General features: G+C 40.7%; 1 protein-coding gene across 6 annotated transcripts in view; it reads left to right on the top strand.

Moving 5' to 3' along the window:
* The window catches only part of ATRX (ATRX chromatin remodeler), a 98339-nt gene extending 80118 nt beyond the window's left edge, over positions 1-18221 (top strand). For 4 of the 6 annotated variants that reach the window (XM_081846874.1, XM_081846875.1, XM_081846872.1 and 1 more), the window contains 10 exons: positions 571-718; positions 912-1012; positions 2449-2557; positions 4673-4850; positions 5659-5853; positions 9225-9374; positions 10347-10472; positions 10904-10999; positions 12779-12907; positions 15205-18221. In XM_081846874.1, coding sequence (XP_081703000.1) covers positions 571-718; positions 912-1012; positions 2449-2557; positions 4673-4850; positions 5659-5853; positions 9225-9374; positions 10347-10472; positions 10904-10999; positions 12779-12907; positions 15205-15507 — 1535 coding nt within the window. In that variant the 3' untranslated portion in view covers positions 15508-18221. Of the gene's footprint in view, positions 1-570; positions 719-911; positions 1019-2448; positions 2558-4672; positions 4851-5658; positions 5854-9224; positions 9375-10346; positions 10473-10903; positions 11000-12778; positions 12908-15204 lie in introns of all 6 variants that reach the window. The other 2 variants (XM_081846877.1, XM_081846873.1) reach the window with 1 other exon arrangement.
* The last annotated feature ends 8703 nt before the right edge of the window (positions 18222-26924 follow it).

Raw genomic sequence — 26924 nt, 5'->3', positions numbered from 1 at the left:
CATGTCATTCTTGGAGCTAACATCATGAATTCCCTCCAGTTGTGAACAGTGGGAGAGTGGTGGAAAAAGTGTGGTGGAGAGAAGTCTGCAAGCCCCCCTCCCCCCGGCCAGCACAAGCTGGCAGGGCTCGGGGAATATTGCCTTCTCCTGAAGAGTTTTAAGCCCTTGCTGTAATTTGAGTTTCAAATGTTGTAAATGGTTCATGTTTCAGAGGAAATGACAGCTGTGTAAGCTATCCAGATATTGTGTTAACTATATTAGAAAACATAGTTGGTAAGCAATTTTGAGCTAAAACCAACATTGAAGACGTTTCCCTTTTGCTTTTTTGAAATGCATTTCTTGCAGTCAAGGCTGAAAAAGTATTGCTTACTGATTTATGCCTTATGGAAAATATGTCAATAAAGCAGACAAAAATAAATGATGCAAAACATACAGCATTACTGCTACAGGCATTTAAAACAGGATAAAAGCAGCATAAAATCTATCACAGTAAAAAAAAAAAAAAACCCTGAAAAATGTCTTAAGATACATATATTAAGGTGTTCGTTTGATTTTTGTATTTTCCCGTAGGTAAAACTGCTTCCAACCCAGGCAGCCCAGCTCCAGATTGGTACAAGGATTTTGTCACTGATGCGGATGCTGAAGTGTTGGAGCATTCTGGAAAGATGATGCTTCTTTTTGAAATTCTTCGCATGGCTGAGGAGCTCGGGGATAAAGTGTAAGAGTCATTCTGGAGAGATTCCAAAGCATTTGTGCTTTAAGCAGACTTGGCTTTTTAGAATTGGCAGATTTAGATTAACATTCTGCTTTATATCCATAAAGTGTGTCAATGATACTGAGAGTGGTGAGGCAAATTGGTGTGCTAGTTAAATTGAAAACTAGTAACTATTCCTCTTTTTCTCAACTTTCAGCTTAGTGTTTAGCCAGTCTCTGATATCACTGGATTTGATAGAAGATTTTCTGGAGTTGGCAAACCGGGACAAAGAAGAAGACAAACCTATTATATATAAAGGCAAGTGTAGAAATGCAAGATTTGCAGAAGTAGAAGAATTGTGAGACAAGTCATTTTTTAACTACAGTGGTACCTCAGTTTACAGTTGTACCTCTGTTTACGAACTTAATCCCTTCCGGAAGTCCATTCTTAAACCGAATCTATTCTTATACTGAGGCGCGCTTTCCCTAATGAGGCCTCCCGCCACCGCCGCCGCCTTTCTACCATTTGGCTTCCATTTTTAGACTGAGGTAAACTTCACAAACTAGGACACTACTTCCGGTTTTGTGGAGTTTGTAAACGGAATAGTTTGAAAACAGGGCTGTTCTTAAACCGAGGTACCACTGTACTGTTTAATTTTTGGGTTTTAAACAAAAAACTCTGGTACTTGAAGATTTAAGGAAGTTCAACAGGAGAAAGGTTTTGATTTTACAGAACAAAATTGGTAAAACAAAAGATGTATTAGGAGATAGGATTCTTTCAAGAAACTGTGTGTTATAGGCTTCTAAACAAGGTGGTAAACACACAGCTTCTTTTAATTTCAGCTTATTAAGATAACTGTTTGAGTGTTATAGCTTAGGTCTTAATACTTGGGCTCCAAGGTGGTACCTTCTGTCACTTTCCCAGTCTTCTATAAATCACAACCCAGAGGCTCCTCTAGCATTATAACAGATCAAGGGATCACCATACCTCTCCTAACTGGTTTGGGATTCTTCTCTTTCTCTAAACGTTCTCTTCCCTTCTTACTGTATTGAGATATAGTGTGTTCTGTAACAACTCTTCTTTTCCTGTCCCCAGTTGAGCTTCCCAGTTATTCTTCTTTGGCTGCAGATATTTTCCTCAGAGTGGATGTTCAGGAGGTATACTCCTATCAAGCTGAATGCCAAGAACTGCAGCTCTCACCTCGAACTGCTTTTCTTTTCCCAAAGTGCTAGCTCAACCCCTCTGTGGCTAGCTGTACCCACAGCCAATCAGAGAGAGGCTCCAGCTAAGCACCGTGGTGAAATTCTGCTGCACTGCACCACTAAACTCTGGTCTAGCTAAGCTTTCCATCACAACTTTGTTTGTTTGAAGCATGCATATCATGCAAGCAGCTCGCATTTGAATTTGTAAACCATATCATTATTTACTAAGTTCATTCATAATAAATGTTTTCCTAATCCTGCTTATCTTCCAGTAGGTTTCATCTGACTCCTATTCTCCAAAATAGGGTCAGTCAAATTGGAACAGTTTGCCTTTCTATCCCCTCCATAAATGTGAATTCCTTAGATTGTGAAAATATATCTTAATGGACTTTGTAAACACATCTTCCAGGGATACAGTGTGGGCAAAAGATTTGGATTATGCTGCTCAGCAGGGAAGCTAAAGAGGAAGAACTATGGGGGTCGGTAAGCATAAGACTTGCCCCTATGTCTTATTCAGTTGATATATAATAATTTGATTTTTTTAATTCCTAGGTGAAGGGAAATGGTTCAGAAATATAGATTATTATCGTTTAGATGGCTCTACAACAGCACAATCAAGAAAGAAGTGGGCTGAAGAATTTAATGATGTAACAAATGTCAGGTAAAAGAAACCCACACCCTTTTCTGCTTGTAAATTTATATAAGTGATAAAAGTATATCTTTTTCAACCATTGTAATGCATCTAGGAAATGAGCCCTGTGAAGCAGTCATTAGTGCTGGGGCACTTTGTTCCCCCAAGCTAGTTTATAAATGCCACAGACTGCAGTCCTATACTCACTTGCCCAGGAAAAAGCCTGTGTTGCATTGTCAGGAAATAAAAATAGTGGGAATTAACTTATATGTAAGTAGGTTTAATATTGAATCTTTAACCGCAGCAAGTCATACTTGCTTTATTTATTTCATAAAATTTATATAGCGCTTGATTTTTTTAAAAAAAGCAACTCTCAAAGTGCTTTACAAAAAGAACAATTTACCTGTAAAAAAATTATAACCTTCAAACAATAATTAAAATCGACAATAAGCTAAAAACTAGATTAAAGCACATTTTAAAAACAGTTAATTTCAATAAAATATTTTGAAGAGTTAATGCATATTCTGACTTTGGCAAGAACCTCCTTTGGGACCAGACCACGCGGAAGGCGGGAGAGCAGGAAGACCCAGTTGGGCTAGGCCATCCTACTACACCCAGAGTCCATGTGACTGCTCTGAGCCAGCCTGTCATTGGCTAGTGGTGCGCAGTTGGTTTGGAGTAGACCTAAGACATAATTCCCTGCCCACCCCTCTTATTAACTCCTGGGTCTTTTATTGGGGATCCATCCTAGGCATTGTTCAGTGCCTTTTGACTTCCTCTCCCTCCTTTGGGGGCCTTGGGGTAAGGGCCAGTTCAATTTGGGGGCTGATATTCCTGCCACACACTCTAGTTGACAACAGTGGGTGGAGCAGCATACACTGTCTACTTTCTTAGTAACTGTCCTTCCCCAATAGCCATCTTAGCAACAGCAGCAGTCCAGCACTCTGAGACTTGGGGTTGCTGTTCCTGCTGTTCCATCTGCCATCAATAAAGTTGTGGCCTATTTTAACCCACTCAGTTCCTGTCCTTGTTTTTCTGGCCTTGCTTTGGTCCCTGCTGCTGGCATAATTAGTTACTTCCTCTCTTAATGAGAAGAAATGCATTTGATGTTTGGATTTCATTTAAGAAAGGGCTTCTGTCGCTACGTTAAAGGCTTCCTGTTGAGTTAGTTGATTATAGGTTTGTGCTGACACATGTCCCGCCCTTTGATGTGACAAACTTGCTGTTCACAACACATGTGTGGATTTAGACAATTTTTGACCATAGTAAGGTAAATCTCTCTAGTATTCCTCTGCATGTGAGTGCTGAACTAAAAAAAAAAAAAATCCTTATGCAATCCTTATTGTAACTTGCAGTTTCGCAGGGAGACGGGGAGCATTCAACCCCCATGCTTTGTTCAGTTTTGATCAGGCTTACCTATGTGGCACTAACACCACCCCCAATGTTTGTTTCTTATTGCATTTGTTAGGTGTTTTATACAAAAAAGAATTGCCTTAAAGTGACATAACATCAAAATAAAATACAGATAAAAGAAAAGGAAAAAACCCCAGATAAACGAGTTTAGTATCGTGTGCACATAGTCTGTTTCACTAAATATACTTTTCCAAGATTACAAGTGTTCCACTCAAACTTTTTGATGTATATTTATAACTGTCTTCCACAGAATGTAGATTGCTTCAGCAGTATAACCAACAATCACCCCCAGCCTGTTAAAATTTTGTTTTGCTTTTTAGATTGACAAACTGTTCAGATACCTTGGGACATGGCTTGGTGATTTGGAGCTCCTTATGGGCACATCTGCTTCGTCCTGCTCTCATGGTTTACTATGACATCAAAGTGGCATTTACTACAGTAACTGCCAAGTGTTGTTTTCACTTAAGCAACAAATTTAAATTATGGGCCAATGTGAAATAAGGTACAAGGTTGTGTATGGGCATGAGAATTTCCCAGTAGATGAAAAATACTACACACTATAAATATTGCAAAAATAAAACACAATAATATCACATTTTTAAACAACCACCATCTTGTTTTGTCACTCAAACTAATGAATATTCCTTTGATTTGGGGAGGGGAGGGAAGTATCTGTTTAAATTAATTATGAATGATTTTGAGAGGAATTAAAATTTACTTTCCTTTTTGCAGAGGCCGTTTGTTTATTATCTCTACTAAAGCAGGGTCCCTTGGAATAAACCTGGTGGCTGCAAATAGAGTAATTATTTTTGATGCTTCTTGGAATCCATCATATGATATCCAGAGTATTTTCAGGGTTTATCGCTTTGGGCAAAATAAACCAGTGTTTGTGTACCGCTTCTTGGCTCAGGTAGGTTTGAATTAAATGCTTTCCATGTGATGTGTGTATGGTTCTAGATAAGTTCAACAATATCTTCTAGAAAATAGTGTGGTATGACTAGATTCACCCTTGTTTTTTGTCTTCTCATATTTGTTAGCTTCAGTGTAGTTTTAGACTTAAGAAATTGAAGCAAGTTTCCAGAAGAAAACATGAAGCTCTAAAAATAAACCATACCCACCATGTACAGTGGTACCTCAGTTTAAGAACAGCCCTGTTTATGAACTATTCGGTTTACAAACTCCACAAAACCGGAAATAGTGTCTTGGTTTGAAAACTTTACCTCGGTCTAAGAACGGAATCCAAAAGGTGGAATGGAACTGGCAGCGGGAGGCCTCATTAGGGAAAGTGCCCCTCGGTTTAAGAACGGACCTCCGGAACAGATTAAGTTCTTAAACCGAGGTACCACTGTATATTCTTTCAAACTGTGTGACTTGACATTCTCAGAAATTTTAGCAAACACACAAAAGTTGCCCTTCAGCAACTCAGTGGTGCAGTACCTCTAAAGACAGAGGTTCCATCCAATTATCCATGCATTTGTCATATTTCCCCCTTTAAAGACATCTGAAGCAGCAGCCACTACCACATGTTTCATTGCAATGAATTCTGAAAGGTTTCTAAATTTTTTTTTATTTACTTACTTGCCACCTTGCATTCAATAAGGTTTGAAAGAGTGGCATATTTTTGCATCAGGTGAGAGATTGAGGGAACTCTGGGTTGGTGGTTGGGGTCTCTCATATGTGCGTGTGGGCATAAATTGTAATGTATTTTTGTTTTGAAGGGAACAATGGAAGACAAGATCTACGATCGTCAAGTAACTAAACAGTCACTATCTTTCCGGGTGGTTGATCAGCAACAGGTTGAACGCCATTTTACCATGAATGAACTCACTGAGCTGTATACTTTTGAGCCAGACTTGTTGGATGATCCTAATTCAGAAAAGAAGAAAAAAAGGGATACACCTATGTTACCAAAAGTAAGTCAATATGTACAGTTAGCACCTACAATACCAAAATATTTAGGTATGTGCCTTTTTGTGGGGGGAGCAGGGAGTAAATATGAATTGTCATGCAGAATGAAACCAAGGATCTTTTTAGCCCTTCTGTCTATCTTGAGCAGTACATGCAGGTCCCGTTCCACTTGCTCGCTATGTGAAAAGAATTATGCCTGATCCTCACTATAAACTCAGAACACTAGGAATTTGCTCACTTAATTATTTTCTTGCTTGTTTGATAGTAGGCAGCAGCCATTTTCAGGCAGAAACCAGGCAGGGAGGGAGGGGGCAAGATTGGATGAACCAGAGAGTAGGAGAGATCGGACAAATCAGGTCTTCTTTCTACATTGCATTTCCTAAGTCCAGGCATTTCACTTGCAAATTTGGCACTGTGAAATTGAAGTAGAAAATGGGGGATGGGTTAGCATTACAAAATCTCCACCAGAATAAAAGGCGTGACCTGCAGAAAATAATGAAATGGAGTCATCATTCTGCTGCTAATCCCTGGACTGCTTTCCACATAGCAGTTTAATTCGCAGAAGTGGTTTTTGCAAGTCACTCCCATGACAAGTGCCTCGAAGTGTGAAGGGTTGCGCTCTTGCCTCATTCATGGGATTGCACAGCATCCAGCTTCTTAGTTTCATAATGGCTTAATAATGTTCTCAGATGTGTATGAGGATTCATTTCCTGGAGGATTTATTTAGCGGGCTTGGCTTTCTATGCCAAGTTTCCTTTTTTAACACCTGAGTCCTCAGTTGTACATTAGGAACTCTTACATACTTCATTTCATTCATTTTGATTTATTGCTGCCTGTCTCAGTGCCAGTCCATATTATACATTCCTTGGAACTCTTGTTGGCTTTTATTGCCTGCTAATTTTTGAGTCCTGGGAGATTGCTCCTTGAATAGAATGCCCTGACGAATTCTGACTCACCACTCCCATAATATCTAGTGATGGTTCACTTTGTTGCACTTAATACTACATTACCAAGCAGTCCTAATGATTAGAACATTGCAGCCGCACCTGAAGCTCTGCCAGCAGTTTGTTGTGTTTTTACCTTATTTTACAAATTTCCTATGCTGCTTAACTTCTGGTGAAGCTTCCAGAATTGCAGGTTAGGGTTCCAATTTTTTTAAAAAAATTAATAATCAGTGCATACATTTTTTCTATCTATACAAGAACAAAAAGTTCAGCCTTTTAGATTCACTATTTTGGCCCTTAATTGGTCACTTTGGTAAAAGTAAATTGAATATAAAAGGTCACAACTCCTAGTCCCCACCCCCTTCAGCTCTCCTTAGTTTGTTTCCATGCTTAGTTCCATAAGTACTGATGTTACACCACAGTGTGCGATAAAGAAACCAGATATTGCTGAATGTGGTATAGTACTGAATAGTATAGATGTTGATGAATTGCAAAAATTCCAAAAAGAGCGAAAATTGCCAAAGTTCATTTAGTTGTACCATGTCTGGAATGGAAATCAATCCAGCAAATGAGGGGGTATTTGCGGCTGATGCTTTCACTCTGCAGATGATATGTAAGTTGTGGGAATTTTTTTAACAAAACAATTTGCATTGTGTTTTCTTTGCTTTGAAAAGAAGGGAGACTTGTTGAGTGCAATTCACATCAGAAAACAATATTCCTATCAATATTGAAGTGTTTATTGATGAGTTCATTGAAACAATGTTTCAACAATCATGCAAACGTTAAGAAATGTTTTACTGGGGCATGTTGGTGGGCGGTTGTTGAGGTTTTTTTTTTAAAGTACTGTTGAGTAGAGATGTTGAGAAGGCATAACTTTCCATTCTAAACGGTATTTGTTGCCAAAATGCATTATTCATCTTGTTATCTGCTGTGATGAAATTACATAACTTACATAATTAATGTTACATTCTCTGATAGTATTGCACCCAGCAAGTTTCTCTCACTCATCAATTTGAAGATTGAATATTTGGCAGGTTGGTTTCATTGCCTAACCCTGTGTTAAATAGAAAGAGATGTTGCTGTGTGCTTCTTAAGATTATGAGCTTGAAATTATTGGACAACTTTCAGATTGGTTCATGAACTCACTAGGTGAGAAGTATCTAAAATGATATCTCAACTGAAAAAATTACTGAAAAAGTAAACATTTTTATCCTGTGCTTAAAGGAAAATTGAAAGAACACAACTTGAAAACTTTCTTGGGATATCATCTTTATGAAAAAATTCAAAGTTTTATTTTGGGAGGAAATAAGTTGGAAAATAGAGATGATTTTGGGGGCAACTTTTTAGAAATTGGCTTTAAAAGATGGACATACATTGTGTCCCAAAGCTGAACTTGTTAGTGAGATACTTTCGTGGTTCTTACTTTTCTACACATGTTGTTGCTTTTGCTCAAGCTGTCTTTATACTGAAACTTAGAATTTTTTAATGTACAGATTTGAAAAGCAGCTGGGGAAATTTTGTATGATACTGTATAAAAGCCATTTGTAACATCAATATTCTAGCAAAGATATTTTACATTTTTGAAATAAATCTTCACACAAATTCCTTCATTAAACATGCACTTTGAATTGTGGGAGACCATCAATAAATAGTTTATAAAGTTTTTACCTTTCAAGCCTTGACCTTTATTGAATACAAGTTGCATTTCAGACAAAGAAATGCAGATCTACCCTGTTGCATATAATTTAAACCACATTTTGATGACTCTGTTGGCATGGTATATATGGATTAAATTGCACTGTATTCAACAGTATTGTTACCATAGGAACGAAGGCAAATGCATGTCTGAGAACTCTCCAGCCATTTTAAGTCCTCTTACGTAGCATGGAAGAGAGCTCCTTTGTGCTAATTTAATTTTTGAATCTGGCCTTTTTTCAACTTCCATCTACATAGTTTTACTACTCTACTTTTTTGTTCTTCCCAGTTACTGATATGCTTTGTGATCAGTTTTATTCTATGGATGTGTTTGGGGCTTTGTGACTTAAAAGTGGAGGTTATATCTCACCTGAAGACGAGGTGCCTATCTGTCCTGTTAGCCCTGTAACACCTCCCCCCTGAAACAGGTTCACAGTTCGGGTGTGCTCCTGGAATCAGCTTTGAGGCTGGATGCCCAGGTCTCTGCGGTGGGCAGGAGTGCATTTGCACAGTTAAAAACTGAATTCCCTGCCCGGGGTGAACCAAATTGGACTTCAAAAGCTAAATTTCACCAAAAGCTTGATTAGGCCATAGAAATGAGACTGCTGAGGAAACAAACTTTCCTCCTTCCGCTGCTTTAATATCCCCTGATGAGAAGCATGCATCAGGACCCGCCACTTGCCATTAAAGAATTTTTATATGTGTTTACTGAATGTTCTGGCATTTTTATTTACCAGGATACAATTCTAGCTGAACTCCTCCAGATCTGCAAAGAACATATAGTGGGCTATCATGAACATGATTCCCTCCTGGACCACAAAGAGGAAGAAGAATTGACTGAAGAGGAGAGGAAGGCGGCTTGGGATGAATATGAAGCTGAAAAGAAGGTAGGATGCCTTAAGCCATTTAGATCAATTTCGTTCTGTGACTCAGACAATTGTTCTGCATCTTCAGTATGTTTGGGCAAGGTATACCTCAGAAAACGGGAGCCTTGAGTTTCCAGTATAGACAGACTTTAGTAGATGGATTTGGCCTGTGATCAAAAAATGCATTTGCTAGAGGAATCCTTGTAGAGTTTGGCTGTTAAATGTGAAGAGCTCTTATTGTTTTCACTGCCCTACCCCAGTACTACTAATTTGTTATTGACTGGATTGGCAGTGAAGCACTGCTTCATATAAAGACACAGTTAAAATAAAGATAAGCAAAAATCAGGAATTCTTCATGCCCCAGTTCTGAATATATCATTTCAGTGCCTTGTTAAGGCATTTACTATGATTTCACACATTTGGTTTGGGGCTTAAACAAAACTGTACACTGTATTTCCAGAAAAATAAGTGTTATCCATTGCTATCTGTTAGAGACCAAACATCTCCTTGCCCCTCCAATTACTAGAAAGCCCTCCCAAAATTTTGGTTTGGTTTATTGAAATAAGCATATTGTGATGACTGGTCTACTTGTGCTTGGTGATTCTGCAGAACTGAGGAAGGTAGCAGCCTATTTCCTAAACTACACTCCTACATTCTTCAAGGGGATGGCGCCAGAGCCCAACCTAGTAGTAATCTTATAATTCAAAAGCATCAATTCTTCGGCAATCCGCCTTCTTTATGGTCCAGCTCTCACTTCCATACATCACTACTGGGAAAACCATAGCTTTAACTATACGGACCTTTGTTGGCAAGGTGATGTCTCTGCTTTTTAAGATGCTGTCTAGGTTTGTCATTGCTTTTCTCCCAAGAAGCAGGTGTCTTTTAATTTCGTGACTGCTGTCACCATCTGCAGTGATCATTCAGGTGAGTACCAGTCATATATTCTCAAACCTTCAGCTTTGAATACTCAGAAGAGCTACCTCTGTTTTTCAGGGCCTGACGATGCGTTTCAACATGCCAATGGGGGCAAACATGTTCCCCACCAACTTTAATGCTCAGGCTCCATATATTCCTTTCAATTTGGCAGCATTGTCTGCTATGAGCAACCAGCAGCTTGAGGTAGGTGGGAAAGTTTCAAATACCATTAACATGATAGTTGCTTCATGCTGAGGATGCCTTACATAGTCATATTATTACGCCCGACAATGAACCTAGTTCTTTTGCTTCACAATGAAAGTGCTGTGTGCATTGACTTGTAAGATGCTCGTTTCTAGGCTGTTTTGTAAAAGTTACTCCTTAATGTAGTTAAATAAAAACCAGAGGAGCAGAGTTGCCTCTCACAATTAAATTGTTTACGTGAGAAACACAGTAGTGTTTGAAATTATTTTCCATTCAGCCCAACATGTGATTGGACATGTATGTGATTGGACATGGTAGTTGTATCATATGGAAACATTATAAAGAAAGCTAGGTAGGAATGGAATTTCACTATATTTGTAGATATCTTAATCTATAGTTATTCAGAACTCTTAATCATACTTTTCTTTCAGGACCTCATTAATCAAGGCAGAGAAAAAGTTTTGGAAGCTACCAACAATGTTACTGGAGCAAGAATTCAACCCCTTGAAGACATCATTTCCAGTATAGTAAGTAAACTCACTGCTGATAAGAGCCATTTTTGCTCTGAGGTTGCATACATTTCAGAGAACTGCATTAAATACTGATTATAGCTTGCAATATGTTTCCCCCCCTTCCTTCAGTAATACTGAGATTGCAGATTAATCAATTGGCTGCAGTGCTGTGAGGAAGAAATCTGTTTCAGGCATTTAAAAAAGCCCAGTTCTATGGTAATTTACTTATAAACTATACTGTATCTCTGGGGTCAGAAACCTTTTTCAGCCATGGGCCGGTCCACCGTCCCTCAGACCATGTGGTTGGCCGGACTATATTTTGGGGGGGGAAATGAATGGATTCTTATGCCCCACAAATAACCCAGAGATGCATTTTAAATAAAAGTACACATTCTACTCATATAAAAACACGCTGATTCCCGGACCATCTGTGGGCCGGATTTAGAAGGCATTTGGTCCGCATCCGGCCCACAGGCCTTAGGTTGCCTAACCCTTCTGTATCTGGGGGAGCTTTCTTTCAGGGAGGCCTATGTAGGATGACTCCATTAATTTGTTTCTTTATTGTCTTGGCCAAATAAACTCTTCTAAACTGATTTCTGTTATATTATCGCATAGTATTCAGTTAAGAGTTAAATGCGATGAATGGCATCTGAACACAATACAGCCATAGTTAAGTTCTATTTTTTTCTTTGGAGATGTAAGCACATACTTCTAATCCATCAGTCAAAATCAGTGGAGCTTTTAAGTGTTTTGGAGTTGCAGGTTGTGGGTTGTACATGAGGTTATGTTAAGATTGTTGCAGACAATGATTGTCAACTCTGGCACTTATTTTAATGGATGACATCTATATATTTTGTGGGGGGGGAGGACTTCATAAATAAGGTTTGTGCTAAAATGTTACTAAATCAGCATCCTGTCAGCAGCCAAGCAAAATATGCCATTTTCAATTTGTAAAAGATTTAGGATTTATATTATGAACTGAAACTGTATTTGCATAATTTTGTATCAGCATGATCTACTTTAATTTTTATGAATGCTTCTTTTTATGAGCAGCTTAATAAAATAACTGCCTGTTTACATTTCTGCAGAATACCAGATACTTCTCTATCTGCATTTCCAAATAGTCCTTATCCCTTTGCAATTTGTACTCTCTCCCTTCTTCCCTTCCCTCTCCCCAGTCTACCAGCTGTCATTCAAAGAGGAAAATTCCACATATCTATTGGGCATGCTAAGGTCAGAGAGGTACCTAACAGAGCGCTTTAGAACCCTAGATGCTCTTTAGAATCGTAGCCCTGGTACATTCAGCAGGTATAATCCTTGAGGAAATGGTAGATTACCCAGAGAACCACTACTTCTCCTCCCGTCTTTCAGTTTGCCTTCTCCACCTGATATCCAAGACCTTTGGGACACCTTGCTCTCACCTGGTCTCACATGTCTTGTCCAAGGTGGGTGCCCCTGACCTCCAAGCAGCCCTTCTGCAGCTGTTGAACTGGAACAAGCACCACCCCTTCCCTCTCTACAGTGTTACTACCAAACAAGACACTCAGGTAGAGATGAAGAATATGTGGATAGACAAAACCTGCACATGAAGGAAAAATCCCAATGACCCATATTATGCCTGCCTTCAGCCAGAGCAGTCTGTTGCAGTGTCTCAGCAGATTTATTTTAGACCATTTTTTTGAAAACCGAGTTGCTGTATTCTCAAGGCAAAAACTCTCCGTTGACACATTTCAGGACAAATTGAGGCTCTATAAGAACTACTGCTAAAACCCTCTGTTGTGTTTTCATTTGCAGTGGAAGGAGAATCTGACGCTCACAGAGTCCCAGGTCCAGTCTTTAGCTCTAAGCCGACAAGCAACCCAGGAGTTGGATGTTAAGCGCCGGGAGGCCATCTATAATGATGTCCTGACAAAGCAGCAGATGGTAAGACTCACACACACTTCTTGATTCAGGTAGACTCATGGAAAAAACAAACAGGGCAGCAATGTAGAAGCACATTTGAAAAGGGGAGCTATTAACTGACACCCCAAGTGCTTACAAGACCTTTATTAGCATTGTGGATATCAATCTTACACCTCCCTAGGTCTCACTTGCAGGTTAGAGGCATCCCTGCAGTTGCTTGAGCTGTAATTTACATAGTGTGATGCAGCTTGCCTTTCTTGCTCCTAATCTGCACCAGCTCTTTTTTAGCAGCTTAGATTTAGCTTGGTGAGAGCTGGGTGTTTATCACCTTGCCAAGAAATCCTGCTGCAGAAAAAAAGATGTCATGCACAGGTACTGTTCAAGTGAGTTTTAACCATATGTAGTACTGAAAAGGTTAATTTTTTATTTTTTATTAGTTTTAAAGAAAAGAGGAACTGTATATGGCTCAAGAATGAGAGCTAGTTATAACAACAGAATTGAAAATCTAAGGATACTGTATCACCGCTAATCCCATTTGCATTGCATCCTTCCATGTACTCACCTACAAAAACAAACCCTAGTTGATGTGGAAAAAAGAAAAAGGCCTATATACTTTGGCTAATCTCTATAAAAAGGATAACTCAATTACAGCAGACCAAATTATGGAAAAAATGAGAGGGTACAATGTGAATTAGCTATTCATACATCAGGTTATATACATTTTATTTCAAACCAAGCAATTAAATCCCAAGCACTCACATCATGGCATCTTCTGAAAAAATATTTCTAAATACAACTCAGCATTCCCAAAAAAATTCTGCTGACACTACTTAAATAACTCAGTGTTCTGGCCACTGAGTGATGCTCAGCTACTAAACAACTTTGGGAAACTGACCTAGACGCTAAAATTGAAGAAGCTGACTGGAACAATCTGCGGGCAAAAAAACCTTTTTAAATCAGTATCAACCCACATAAGCTAATTTATAGATGGCATGTATCACTGCTTAGTGTTTGGGGGGGGGGACTTGCTTTCATCCTCCATCCACCCTCGCACCTGTAATATGAAGATAGTTTTGCTGCCCTACCTTAACAAGGCTGTTGTAAGAATTTCAGAGATAGTCATACCTCATGTTACGTTTGCTTCAGGTTGCGTGTTTTCAGGTTGTGTCCTGCAGCGACCCGGAAATAACGGGACAGGTTACTTCCGGGTTTTGCCACATGCGCAGATGCGCAAAATGACATCACACGCATGTGCAGAAGCGGTGAATCGTCACTCGCCGATGCGCAGAGACGGGTTGCGTTCTTTTCAGGTTGTGAACAGGCCTCCGGAACGGATCCCGTTCACAACCAGAGATTCCACTGTAAGCTGTTTGTTGAGCCCTTGGGGTAGGGGGTGGAGGATATTGTGTTTTCTCTTCTTTTTTATGTATTTTGTGTTTTTTCTTGTATTTTTATGCTTTGAACCAGGCTGAGATCTAGTGATGAAGGGTGGAATAATAATAATAATAATAATAATAATAATAATAATAATAATAATAATAATATGTAAATACTACTGCAACAAGGAAATTTGTTTCATTCTCTGTATTTTATTTTAAAAGCACTATGCAGACCTTGATGATCAGTGTAAAGTCAATATAATTCATAGCACTTCTGAAAGAAAAATCAATTTCTTTAGAAATAGATATAAACAATCTTGAATGAGCAGAACTGAAGTAGTCCTTCACCAGACATTATTGATATTCTTTTCAAGTTCACCTCCTTGCTAACCAAATACTTTCGGCTGGAAATCAGTGCTTCTTAACACTAAGGAATTAACATGCGTGTTATGTAAAGTCTTGCAGGGTTTTTCATGTTATATTATGAAACCTGAAACTTTTTCTGAGGCATTCTGTCAGACTGGAAGTATTTTCTCGTGTGGTGTTTGCCATAAAATACTTGCTTGGTCATTCACATAAGAATTTTCAGGTTGCTGGACGGGGGGTGGGGTAGAGAGATGAAAAATGGTACTAGAGGAATGTTGTAACTGATATATGGGAGCAATTTCACAGAGAGTGCTTGCCCCGATGGCAACCAAGATAAAGGTTGCTTGCAACACAATGGGTGAGTCATTAGGGGACTGTGGTCCGAAATGGTATTGCTAACTGGTGCCTCCAGTCACTAGCTTGAAAATGCCGCCACATTAGTGATGGTGGTAGCGGTGCAACAAGTATCAAGTTTCAGGTTAAAATCAATTTGTCAGGGATACTGTGGCTGAAGGGAAAGGCATTATTGAGACAGGTCATGCCTTTATAACAGCTCCACTTTTCCCTCCACAGCTAATCGGTTGTGTTCAGAGGATTCTGATGAGCAGAAGACTCCATCAGCAGTACAGCCAGCAGCAGCCACAGCAGCTGACCTACCAGCAAGCAGCGCAGCACGTGGCTCAGCAAGCAGCCATGAGTCATGCAATGATGCCAAAGCCGGGTTTGATTATGAATCCTTCCAGCTTCCAACAGATAGATATGAGAGGGATGTATCAATCTGTTGCTGGTGCAATGCAGCACCCACCCCCCTTGCAGCGGGCTCCTCTTCCAATGAGCGGCAAAGGCCCAGGACCATCCCAAGGGAAACCAATGTGATTATTTTGCACTAAAAGTTTTTAAGGATTGTTAAAAATCACAGAGTGAGAGAGAACTTTTTTATTTTTTTAGGAATCAATGGCTTAACAGAACTCAACTGTTTAAATAGTTTGAATGATTTCCGCCCTCCCCCCCCCCAGCTTAATAGGCACGTTCCATTGTAATTATTCACTTTGTTTTAATAAGACATAACGCCCCCTCCCCGATATTTAGTGGTGTTGCCTAGAATCTTCTTACATGTGTTGAGTACAGGAGATATCCAGTTGTTTTCAGTGAAAACAGGTCCTTTCCATAACATTAGGGGCTGTACAGGTTTCCTGTTTAAACTCCTATGCTTGCTGTTAATAGCCATAAAAACAGCCATTAAATGGGAGAAACTTAGTGAAGTAACACAGATCTGTATATTTTGGTTGTCTCACACACAAATGTGCACAGCTGAGTTCTTGGTTAAAGTTGATTCCTCAAATTATGGAACTTTTTATAATCTTTCACAAAATAGAAAGTGTAAAGACAGAACTGACACGGAAATTTATTCTAATCTTAGAATTTGTGATGGGGAAAAAACCATAAGATTTAAAAATGATCTTAAAACAGAACTGAGTGCAATATTTTTAAATACTACTGCTTTTAAACTTCCAAGTCATGCAGGTTTTTTTAGAAACTCTCTGCAGCCTTAAGTTAAAGCCTGAGAAGTTGCTGTTTCCTCTAGCCTTCTGCCACTTTTATTTCATGTATGTGATGGAATAATATCAATACTTTTTTATCCTTCACCAGTATACTTCCACCATGTGCTCGTTCCGATACAAAGCACATTTTTTGACTCCTTTATACTGGTGCTAGGGTCTCATCCTGTTGCCGGCAGTAGGATGGTTGTGGACGGGCTAAGAGAAATATACTCCTGGTACTTTGGCGCTCAAATATGGTGGCAGTGGTTGGGATTGTCTTCAGTAAGCAGTTTTGAAATGGCTAGAACCATTTGCTCTTTAACCATATGAAGGAATGTGCTTTCACAGTTTGCAGTACTGTCAAGAGTTGTGAAATAATTCCTTGTTTTATAGATAAGAATCTCATTTTACCCTGTATTCCTTTCCCACCCTATTTCCCCCTTTTAAAAAATATAAATATGAAAGTGGAAGAAACAGCTTGGTTTTTTTTGTTTTTGTTTGTTTGTTTCTGTGCTGGAGGGAGAAGTAAATTTCCAAATAATTATGCTTCATTAACAGCTACTTTTACAACATGAAAGTGGAATAGTTGTCTGTTTTCTGGGCTTATGAAGACCCACTAAATCTTTTTCTCGCATTAATCTAGCTGATGTCTCCAGAAGAAAATACAGCTATTGGAACGCAGGCATAAAATTAAATGACAGGTGCATATGAGGCATTGGAGAAGGAGCAAGTAAAGAGTAGGGTTATTTTGGCGATTTATGAACGCTAGGTAGGATTCACACCACTGAAAAAGCAAGAGTTGCTAATTTGTAGTCTAAAATTTCTTATTTTTTATCTATAATGCGCTTTGAGTCCCTGTCAGAGAAAAAGGCAGGGTATAAATAAATATATAATAATAATAAAAGTTTGGTTTTATGAATCATTCTAGAAAAATGGTTACATTTTATTTCTCCTATCTGAGTGAATCAGTCAGCACCCAGGCAACGTTAATTTTGGGAAAGATTCAATTTTGCAGTGAAAATGCTTTGGTTGGTAATAGGAACACAGCTTGATCATTGCAGCAGATTTAACCATAAGTTGCTGTTTTCAGCTCTTTTAACAATGGGAAGACATCCTGAGCCCTTGTTCAGCTAGTGGTGTGATTCATTTCTTTAATTTGGTGAGAAGGGAAGTGCTCAAAGATTGCTATATTTGCTTCAGAGGAAGTGAAAATAGAGATTCCTTGACAAATGCTTGAAGGCAAATGGTAGCTGCCTAGGATATTCCTACATTTTGTAAAATAGAGCTGGGAATCTGAGTGGCATTTTTACATCAACTCAGGAGACTAAAGTTTTCACCAACTTTTTAAAGACAACACTTTCTCAACCTCAACAACAACAGAAAAAAGGCAACTGGTGTGGATGAGGATGTCTTGGAGACAAGAAGCATTGAACTAAAACTTGGACCACTTTTCATACATATTTCTCACTTGGCATATAGCTGCATAATAACGTGCTTTTTAGTATAGCGTCAAGTTTTAACCAACATTTAATGACAGAAATGTCATCAGTTATTAAAAAAACTCATTTTTATATTTGTTTTAAATGTTTACCTAGTTGAAATAGCTTATATAAGATGATAAATTGTTGCTCGTAATACAGTTTTGCCTGCTAAATTCTCCACCTTTTGTAACCTGTTTATTCCTTTGGATGTAAAGCGTTTTTGCTTAGTATTGTGATATTGTACATGTTTTTGTCCCAGTTGCATAGTAATGTTTCAGTCCCTTGACCAGCTTTGGCTGCTGAAATCATACAGCTGTTAAGACTTGGCCTATGTTTTTATTTTGTTTTTAAGACAGTTTTTCAGTTGTGTATTAAATATAAGAGTACTGTAGAAAATATGTCACTTCTTATAAGGCTGTTTTGTAAAATATATATTAAGGACTGGAAACGTGTTTCTAAGGAGAAGCATTCAAGTATGGCAATACGCTATCTGTGTTTTCACCATTCGAAGTGCTGTTTGGTAGTTAAAGCTATTTAATATCTGATTTAATAAAGTGACCAAAATGGATTAATTTCTGTTGTGCTGCTTTGCTAACACGACAAATGGAGCTCTTGACATAGCTAACCAGTGCCAAATTGGGAGATTTGAGAGACCCCTAGATTTTGATAAACCATAAACTTGTCTGAATAGTAATGTTCCTGAAACACTAATATTTATGACCTATATACACCATGGCCAAACGTACTTCCCAAAAGCTGCATTTTCTGTACAGTGGTACCTCAGGTTACAAATGCTTCAGGTTACAAACTCCGCTAACCTAGGAGAGTTACCTCGAGTTGAGCACTTTGCCCAAGGATGAGAACAGAAATTGTATGCCGGCGGCACAGCAGCAGCAAGAGGCCCCATTAGCGAAAGCACACCTCTGGTTTAAAACGGTTTCAGTTTAAGAACGGACCTCTGGAACAAATTAAGTTCGTAACTAGAGGTACCACTGTTAAGAACGGACCTCCGGAACGAATTAAGTTCATAACTAGAGGTACTTGGTTCTCAAGCTTAATCAGTTCTGGGAGTCAGTTCAACTCCCTGAACCCTTCGAAACCCAAGGCGTGGCTTCCGATTGGCTGCAGAAGCTTCCTGCAGTCAAGCGGAAGCTGTGTTGGACGTTTGGCTTCCGAAAAACATTTGCAAACTGGAACACTTCCAGGTTTGTGGCGTTCAGGAGGCGATTTGTTCGACAACTAAGCTGTTCAAGAACCAAGGTACCACTGTACTGTGAGATGCACCTGAATATGGATTATGATCTTGTTAGTTCATCCATTCCAACAGCTCCCTGTAAAGCTCAGTTTGAGCAGCTTTTCATTTGCAGGTTTACCAGATAACTTGCTTTAATTGCTGTGGAGAACCTTCAATTCAGTTCATAGGAACAGTTCATGGAACTCAACTTTTGCTATTCGAACACCAATTTAAAAAATAACAAATATCCATCCTAACAAGACAAAGGTATCCCAAGTGTTTCCATTCATATTCATGGTCACAAAAGTTTTGCTGGATTTAAAAAGACAGGTAGAGAGAGATGCCATTGTGGAACCTCAGTACTGGAACCTCAGGAAGAAACTCGCAGTTCAGTGCCATGGGGTGGGTAGCAAGGTACAGCGGGTACTGGGTTTTCATACTGACATTGTCTAGAGCAGGAATGTGGAGCCTTGGGCCCAGGGACCAAATATGATCACCTAGGCCTCTATGGCCCTCTGAACTTTACCCAAACCACACCCTGCACCAGCCAGCTTCCCCCCCCCCTTGGGTTTTTTGACTGAATGGAACATACCCTTGAACTCTTTTGTGCCTTTTTCTTGCCTGTAAGGGAACAAGCCTGCTGCACTTTTGTAAAGTTCACATTTGTTGCTCTGCTGATTTCCCCCTGTAGCCCTCCCACCAGTGATATGTAGGCCCCAGAAAGTTGCCCAAAAGGAAATAAGGCCGTTGGGCTGCAAGACGTTTTCCACTCTGGTCCAGAGCTTTAAATGAATCAAGAGTTGCAGGTCTCAGGTGTTGAAGAAAATCTAATCACCTTTTGCTGGCGGTTCTGAGAGCTTTGGCCCGGTGGCCAATGATAAATTTAACTTAGTAACATTTTGCAAACAACGTGGCAAAAATGCTGGGAAGTCTGGCCTTGTGTTGAATGTGCCTAGAACACGGCATCATAGAGACCAGAACAAGCTGCTTTTAACTGGTCTGCAGGCAGAGAAGGGTATCCTGATTCCCTTTGGGGGGGGTGCAGGAGGTGTGGGGAGGATGGCAGCTGCTAAAGTTCATTTTACAGTGCGCTTGAATTCCCAGAGTTCTTGGCTCTTTCAGTTTAATGGTTCCGGTGCTCTAATGAGGCATAAAGACAACTGAAGAGCTCTGCTTCAGATTTAAGAGAAACCCTAAATGACAGCAATGCTTGAGACCCAGAAGGGAAGGGACACATGCACAAGAACATCAGAGGAGCCCTGCTGGGTCAGGCCAGTGGCCCATCTTGTCCAGCATCCTGTTCTCACACTGGCCACCCTGTTGCCTGGGGGGAAACTACAAGTAGCACCCAAACACAAGAACCTTTTCATTTGTGGTTGCCAGCAACTGGCATTCAGAAGCATTGCTGCCATCATCAATGGCGATCAATGGCCATCTCCTCCATGAATTGTCTAATGATCCTTTGAAGCCATATAGGTTAGTGACCATTGCCTCCTGTGGGATCCATAATTGAAAGTCCTTTCTTTTCTCTGTCCTGAATCTTCTAACGTTCAGCTTCATTGGGTGTCCACAAGTTCTAGTGTTACAAAGCAGGGAGAAAATCTCTTATCTATGCCATGCATAATTTTATAAACTTTTATCATGTCAGCTATTATACCTTCTCTGAAAATTACCACTAGAAAAGGTTGAGCATGCTGAATTTTTGCCCACTATGCATGTGCCCTCCTCTCCCCAAGGGCCATCCTTAAACCCTGCAAAGAACTCAAGTTTCATGAGTTATAAACCCAGCTATCCTACTGCAGCTCTTTGATCAATTGATCTTAGGCTGGCAAATGCTACATTTGCTAGATTAGATTGAAAGGCATTTTGCGGACAGGATGAAGCCTCCCTCTGGGCTTGGTGGCAGGATCTTCAGAGCTTCTTCAAGTAGGAGGAGGCGTCCCACCCTCCAGACCTAAACCCTGACTGCAGCTGCGTTGTGTTGCTTTTTTCTCCCTTCTCTGGTGGAAATCCCTATATGTGAACATTTTATGTGTGGTTTTTCTTTTTCTATTGTTTTTCCTCCCAGATTTGGTGTATTCAGTGTATTTGAGACTGTCTGGGTGTTTTTTGTTTTTGTTTCTTCCCTACAAGTTTTCCCCAGCGGTGGGGGGGGGGGTCCCCTTTACAGGCCTTACCTTTCCTTCTTTCATGTGCTCATAAAAGTAAAAAATAAAACACCAAAAGATTTCTTTCTTTTTTGCCTTTTCCTGTAAAATCTTGGAACCCTCCCCCCATTCATACTGTCAGAGGAGGGGTCCTCAGGTTGACTGCCACAGCCAGTTTGATTTTGTGGAGATGGTGAAGATCCTCAAGGCAAGGGCATGGAGCATGGTGGGTCCTACAATCATTGAGTGGGAATGCCATTTTCTTTCTTTCTTTCTTTCTTTCTTTCTTTCTTTCTTTCTTTCTTTCTTTCTTTCTTTCTTTCTTTCTTTCTTTCTCTCTCTCCCTCTCTCTCTCCCTCTCTCCCTCTCTCCCTCTGTTTTAAAATCTCAGTAAACAGAGAATCAAGGAAATACTCTACACAATAATTGTAAATGTGACTTGTGAATACCATGTTTGATTGAAAATGTCATGGAAGGATATGAGACTTCAAGGAAGTCATCAGTCCCATGTCCTGGCTAATGCCCTTACTTCTTTAGCCAGTTTTTCTAATAATGCAATTGGCCATACCTTTTGTCACCACCAAGAGATATGCAGATATTCTAAGCCTTACAGCCTTTCTCAACCAGTGGGTCCCCAGATGTTGTTGAATTACAACTCCCATCACCCCTAGCTAGCAAGGCCAGAGCTCAGGGATGATGGGAGTTGTAGTCCAACAACATCTGGGGACCCACAGGTTGAGAACCGCTAAGCTTTCCCAATGGAGCACAATTTTCTTTTTCTGCCCCAGCATACTGCTCCATTTTAAGGTGAGATCCCGCAACACTTGTTTTGAGCAGGGTCACCTGTTCTGGCAACTTTGTCACTTCGCCCTGCATTTATACCGCCCCCCCACCGCCCATGTCTGTGTGGCCAGTGCAACCCTTCCAACAAACCAGATGTGCAGTGATTTGGACCTGGGCTTGGTGACATTCTACAAATCCAGGCTCAAGAAAACCTGAAGATCTCTAGAATAAAAGCATATGGACAGCAGAGCTCCTACCTCTAGATAATAAGTCAGCTAAGTATACCAAGGAATCTTCCTGAGTAGAAATAGCTGCACACCATTTTAGATGCTTCCTCCATAGGAAATTTTTCAACCCAGACTAGAATCTTATGTTGATAACCAAGTAACACAGCAAGACCTGATGGAAACAGTAAGAGGAGGAAAACAATATATTCACTTCACCCCATTACTATTGAGGGAGGGGAGATGTATCTGGGAGCAGAGAAGTTTGGGTGAGCAGGGGGTACTGAATTGCAGTGGTTCAGGGTAGGGGGAGGTAAGGTGTGGGAAGGGAGGCAGGCCAGGTAAGGGGCACACGGTACCCTGGGGATTTGCAGTTGTCCTATCAGCCAGCCTTCAGGTATATGGCTCTTGCTGAATGCCAGGATGGCTATGAATAAGACGTCCCTCATCCATGATCTCATTATGGATGAGGAGGCTGATCTGGTCTGTATCACTGAGACTTGGGTGGGTGAACAGGCTGGAATTGGTCTCATCCAGCTGTAGCCACCTGGATACTTGGTGCAGCATCAGGCCAGACTTGAAGGTCATAGAATCATACAATAGTAGAGCTGGAAGGGATCCCGAAAGCAGACGAATCTTGAGGTGTCCGGAACACTGTCTAGTCCTGTTACGTTGGATGAGTTTCCGCTAATAAGCCTCAAGAATGTGGATCGGTGGGGCACTTGTGCTCTGGACCTTTGCCCCCCTTGTCTGACAAAAACTAGCAGGGAAGGTTAGCTACCTGGGCTGGAGAAGTGATTGATGTCTCATTGCAAGAGTGGGTAGTCCCTGCCTGCATGAAGCAGGCTGTATTAGAACCACTCCTCAGGAAGTCCTCGCTGGATTTTGAAAACCTAAGTAACTACTGGCCAATTGCTAATCTCTGTGGTGGCTCCCCACTTGTATAGCATCCTACAAGTGTCCAGGGACACTCACGTGGTGCCTTCATTAAGTATCTTTAGGCACCAGGCTAACAATTCCTCTTCTCCCAGGCCTTTGGCTAATTAAATAATTTTTGGCCCTTTAAACTGGTGTTTGTGTGTGTGCGTGCGTGTGTATTGTTTTAGTTTGTTGTTATGTTATGTGTTATGTACAGAAGTTCTCACTCTGGGCCAGCAGGGGGATACTGTAGATAGTTATGCAAATAAGGGATCAAAAGTGACGTTCAGTGATTGGATAGTTTTAGAAAATTGTTACAGTTACATGGTACTGGAGCTCTATATAAGCAGGCTGACTGAACCCTTCAGTTCAGTTCTGTCCTAGCCTGTGAATAAACAAGAGCTGTTTGAAGAATCGCTGTGTCGTCTGATATGTTCACCCACAACTTAACAGTATGTATTTTTGTGTTGCTATATTGTAAACCGCTCTGTGATCCTCAGATGAAGGGTGGTATAAAAATTTAATAAATAATAACATTCTACTAATATTAATACACCACTAATTCACCTAACATAGCAAAGACCTACCTGAGCCCAGTCTTGGCTGGGGAGGGCAGGGTATAAATAAAAAAATATTATTATTATTAATAAAGCTGTTTACAACATTAACATGATAGAAACCATACAATAAAAGCATTAAAACAGCCAAAAAATGTTAAAGGCAAGCATCAACAAACCATTGTGGGAGATATACTCTTAAAAAAAGTTTTCATCAGACATGTAAAAGTTGGCACAGAAGGCCCACTTAATCTCTATTGGCAGGGTGTTCCACAGGCAAATGACACCAAAGGGGCAGTTTCTCATTGTTGTCAAGTAAGCCTCACCAACTCTGGGAACAACCAACAACGTTCCTGCAGGTGATCACAGTGACTGAGCTGGGATAGAAGGACACAGGCAACCCCTTAGACACCTTAGACCTGAACTCTTCAGGGCTTTTAAAATTAATACAGAACCTTTAGGTAGTTAATGTCTGAAATCATACAAACTGAATGCACATAAGGCAGACAGCTTAGAAGCTCTTTCTGCACAGGGTTTTCCTGACTCAAAAAGAGCTTCCAAGCTCTCAGACTTTTTACAGGGCTTTGGGAGGCTCCTGCAAGAACTCAAATGGCCCTGAGAGATTTTGCAGGAGCCTCCCAGCGCTTGTGTGAGAGTCTCCCAGATCCTGCGATATTTAAAACTTATATATAGTGAATGCTCTATAGAACAGGAGAGAATGTTTTAGGCAATGGAAAAATATTGACCACACAATTCCTACACCTTTTTTTAGAGATGGCATTTAAAGTGGGAAAAGAGATTCCAAGCCTTCACAGAAGGATATGCAAGCAGTGCAAAGGAAAGGGACACATTTGACTCTCAGCCTGTTGTGAAGGAGGTATTCGATACTTGCAGCAACCTGAACAAACTAAAGCTCCCAGAATTCTTTGTGGGAAGCTATGATTGTTTAAAGTGGAATCATAAATGTATGGTGTGAATGTGGCCTGTGTGTAAGAGATAACAGAGGAGACAGAATTAGTTTCTGGAGAGAGAGTGAGAAAACTGCATTTCCCATAATTCTTTGGAGAAAGCTGTGACATCTAAAGTGGTATGATCAGTACTTTCTTTTTCTAGAGAAAGAGGTGCTGGAACTCACCATGAACACCTCCTTTGTTCTCTTGGAATAGCAATGGTGCCTACCTGAGAGGTGCCAGAACTGACTTCCAGAGAGTTGCAACTGAAAAAAAGGCCCTGGGTATGATACTACTTCAAATGTAGGGTGCAAATGCGTCTCCTTGTCTACTGTCACTGGTTTGAGTCTATTGCACTTTGTAAAGTTTACGTTTGTTGCTCTCCTCCTTTCTGTCATTTTTTTTCTTGTTTTTGTTTTAAATAATAGAGGCTTCCAGGGATTACAAGAGAAATGTCTCTTCCAGGCGAAGCACACCCAGTCCTTCAGCCTTTCCTGATAGGGCTTATTCCCCATGCCCCTGACCACCAGCACCACCCTCCTTCTGAACCTGTTTCAAATGTTGCGCAGAACTTCCCATAATACGCCAAGTGAGATTTGACTAGATCTGACTAGTGTAAAGCGGAATGATTACTTGCTTTGTGACTTGGAAGCTATGGCTGTATTAATGCAGCTTGAAAACACATTAGCTTTATTTTATTTTTTTGCAGCCATTTCACAGAACATCTGGCTCACTTTCAGCTTGTGTTTGATTGCAAACTTGAGATCTTTTTTGTACGTCCAAACAGCAATCCATGTACATATGTGGCTATCCTATGCCTATGCATATGATTGTTATTTACGGTATGTATGTGTGCCTAAATGCATAACTTTAGATTTGTCTAGGCTGAATTTCATTTTCTCACTTTCAGCTCTTCCAGCCAGTCACTTTTGGTTTTCCAGCCTGACGAAGTCATTTTACTATATTCCAAGAAGTGATTTATTAGTCCATTGTTGGTTGAGTAGGAAAGAAAAGTCCTGTGCATCCAGTCTGCTGGATCTGACCAGTGGCCCATCTAGTCCAGCATCCTGTTCCCAGAGTTCCCTGTAGGAAACCTGTAAGCAGAAGAGCATTTCCAGCAACTGGTATTCAGAGGCATTATTGCTTCTAACTTCAGTGTATTTGACAAGTTGTCTGGTGTATCTGACAAGGGCTGAAAATGGGTCAGGGCATGCGTGTACACAAGCTCTGCCCCTGACAGTCCGGCTGGTCTCAACTTCTGGACATCACATGTGGAACACAAACTCTCCATTCTGACCTTCATGCACCACACGCAAAAGTGGAGCTGGTGTGCAGGAGAATGTTGGAGGAGGGGCGGGTGAGAAATGCTCACACACAGAAGACCCCAGGTGCAATCTCTGTCTTCTCCTGGTAGGTTTGGGAAGGACTCCTCCCTGGAGAGCCACTGCCAATCATTGTCAACAGTACTGAGCTAGGTGGACCAATGAGCTGATGTGGCATACGGCAGCTCCCTCCATTCCCCCACAAATGCCTCCATATGTTCATCCACTTGCCTACAGCTAGACTCAGCTCTGTAAGGTTCAAAAGACTCAACCCCTCTGCCCTCATTGATCTGTATGTGTTCCTCCCCACTGCCTTCTCCACCCATTTGTAAATTGAGATCGTTAGCTCACATTAGCAGGCTGCTACCTATGTAGGGGACGTGGGTGGCGCTGTGGGTAAAACCTCAGTGCCTAGGACTTGCTGATCGTAAAGTCGGCGGTTCAAATCCCCGCGGTGGGGTGAGCTCCCATCATTCGGTCCCAGCTCCTGCCCACCTAGCAGTTCGAAAGCATCCCTAAGTGCAAGTAGATAAATAGCTTATAGCGGGAAGGTAAACGGCGTTTCCGTGTGCGGCGCTGGTGCTGGCTCGCCAGCTGCAGCTTCGTCATGCTGGCCACGTGACCCGGAAGTGTCTTCGGACGGCACCGGCTCTCGGCCTCTTGAGCGAGATGAGCGCGCAACCCTAGAGTCGGACACAACTGGCCCGTACGGGCAGGGGTACCTTTACCTTTACCTTTACCTATGTAGAAAGTGATGTGTAAATAAGAAATGGATGCAGAGATGTATCCACTGTTCGTTTTGTTTTTGCAAAGCAGGGCACTTGATTTTCATTGATCCCTCTGGTGCTTCCCAAAAGCTTATTAGAGTTGGGGAGCTGCAAATGGTGTGTGTTTAGGGGAAATTATAAGACAGTTCCCAAAGAAGCAATGGATCCCACAATGCTGACCTCTTTATGCTGCAGGTGGGTATACTGAATTAAAAAGCTGTGGAAACTCTCAGAATATACATTCAGGCTCCCATTGCTTCGCTTGGCATAAATTACTCTTCCAGCTTTAATATCCTAACAGAAAACCTGAAGGCAAATTAATTGAAGCCCATTTGATGTTTACCTTTGAGCAGAGCCAGTCCTACCATT

Source organism: Podarcis erhardii (genome assembly GCF_964252035.2).
Source record: "Podarcis erhardii genome assembly, chromosome: Z".
In the NCBI taxonomy this organism is placed as follows: domain Eukaryota; kingdom Metazoa; phylum Chordata; class Lepidosauria; order Squamata; family Lacertidae; genus Podarcis; species Podarcis erhardii.
This window is presented reverse-complemented; position numbering and strand designations above follow the sequence as displayed.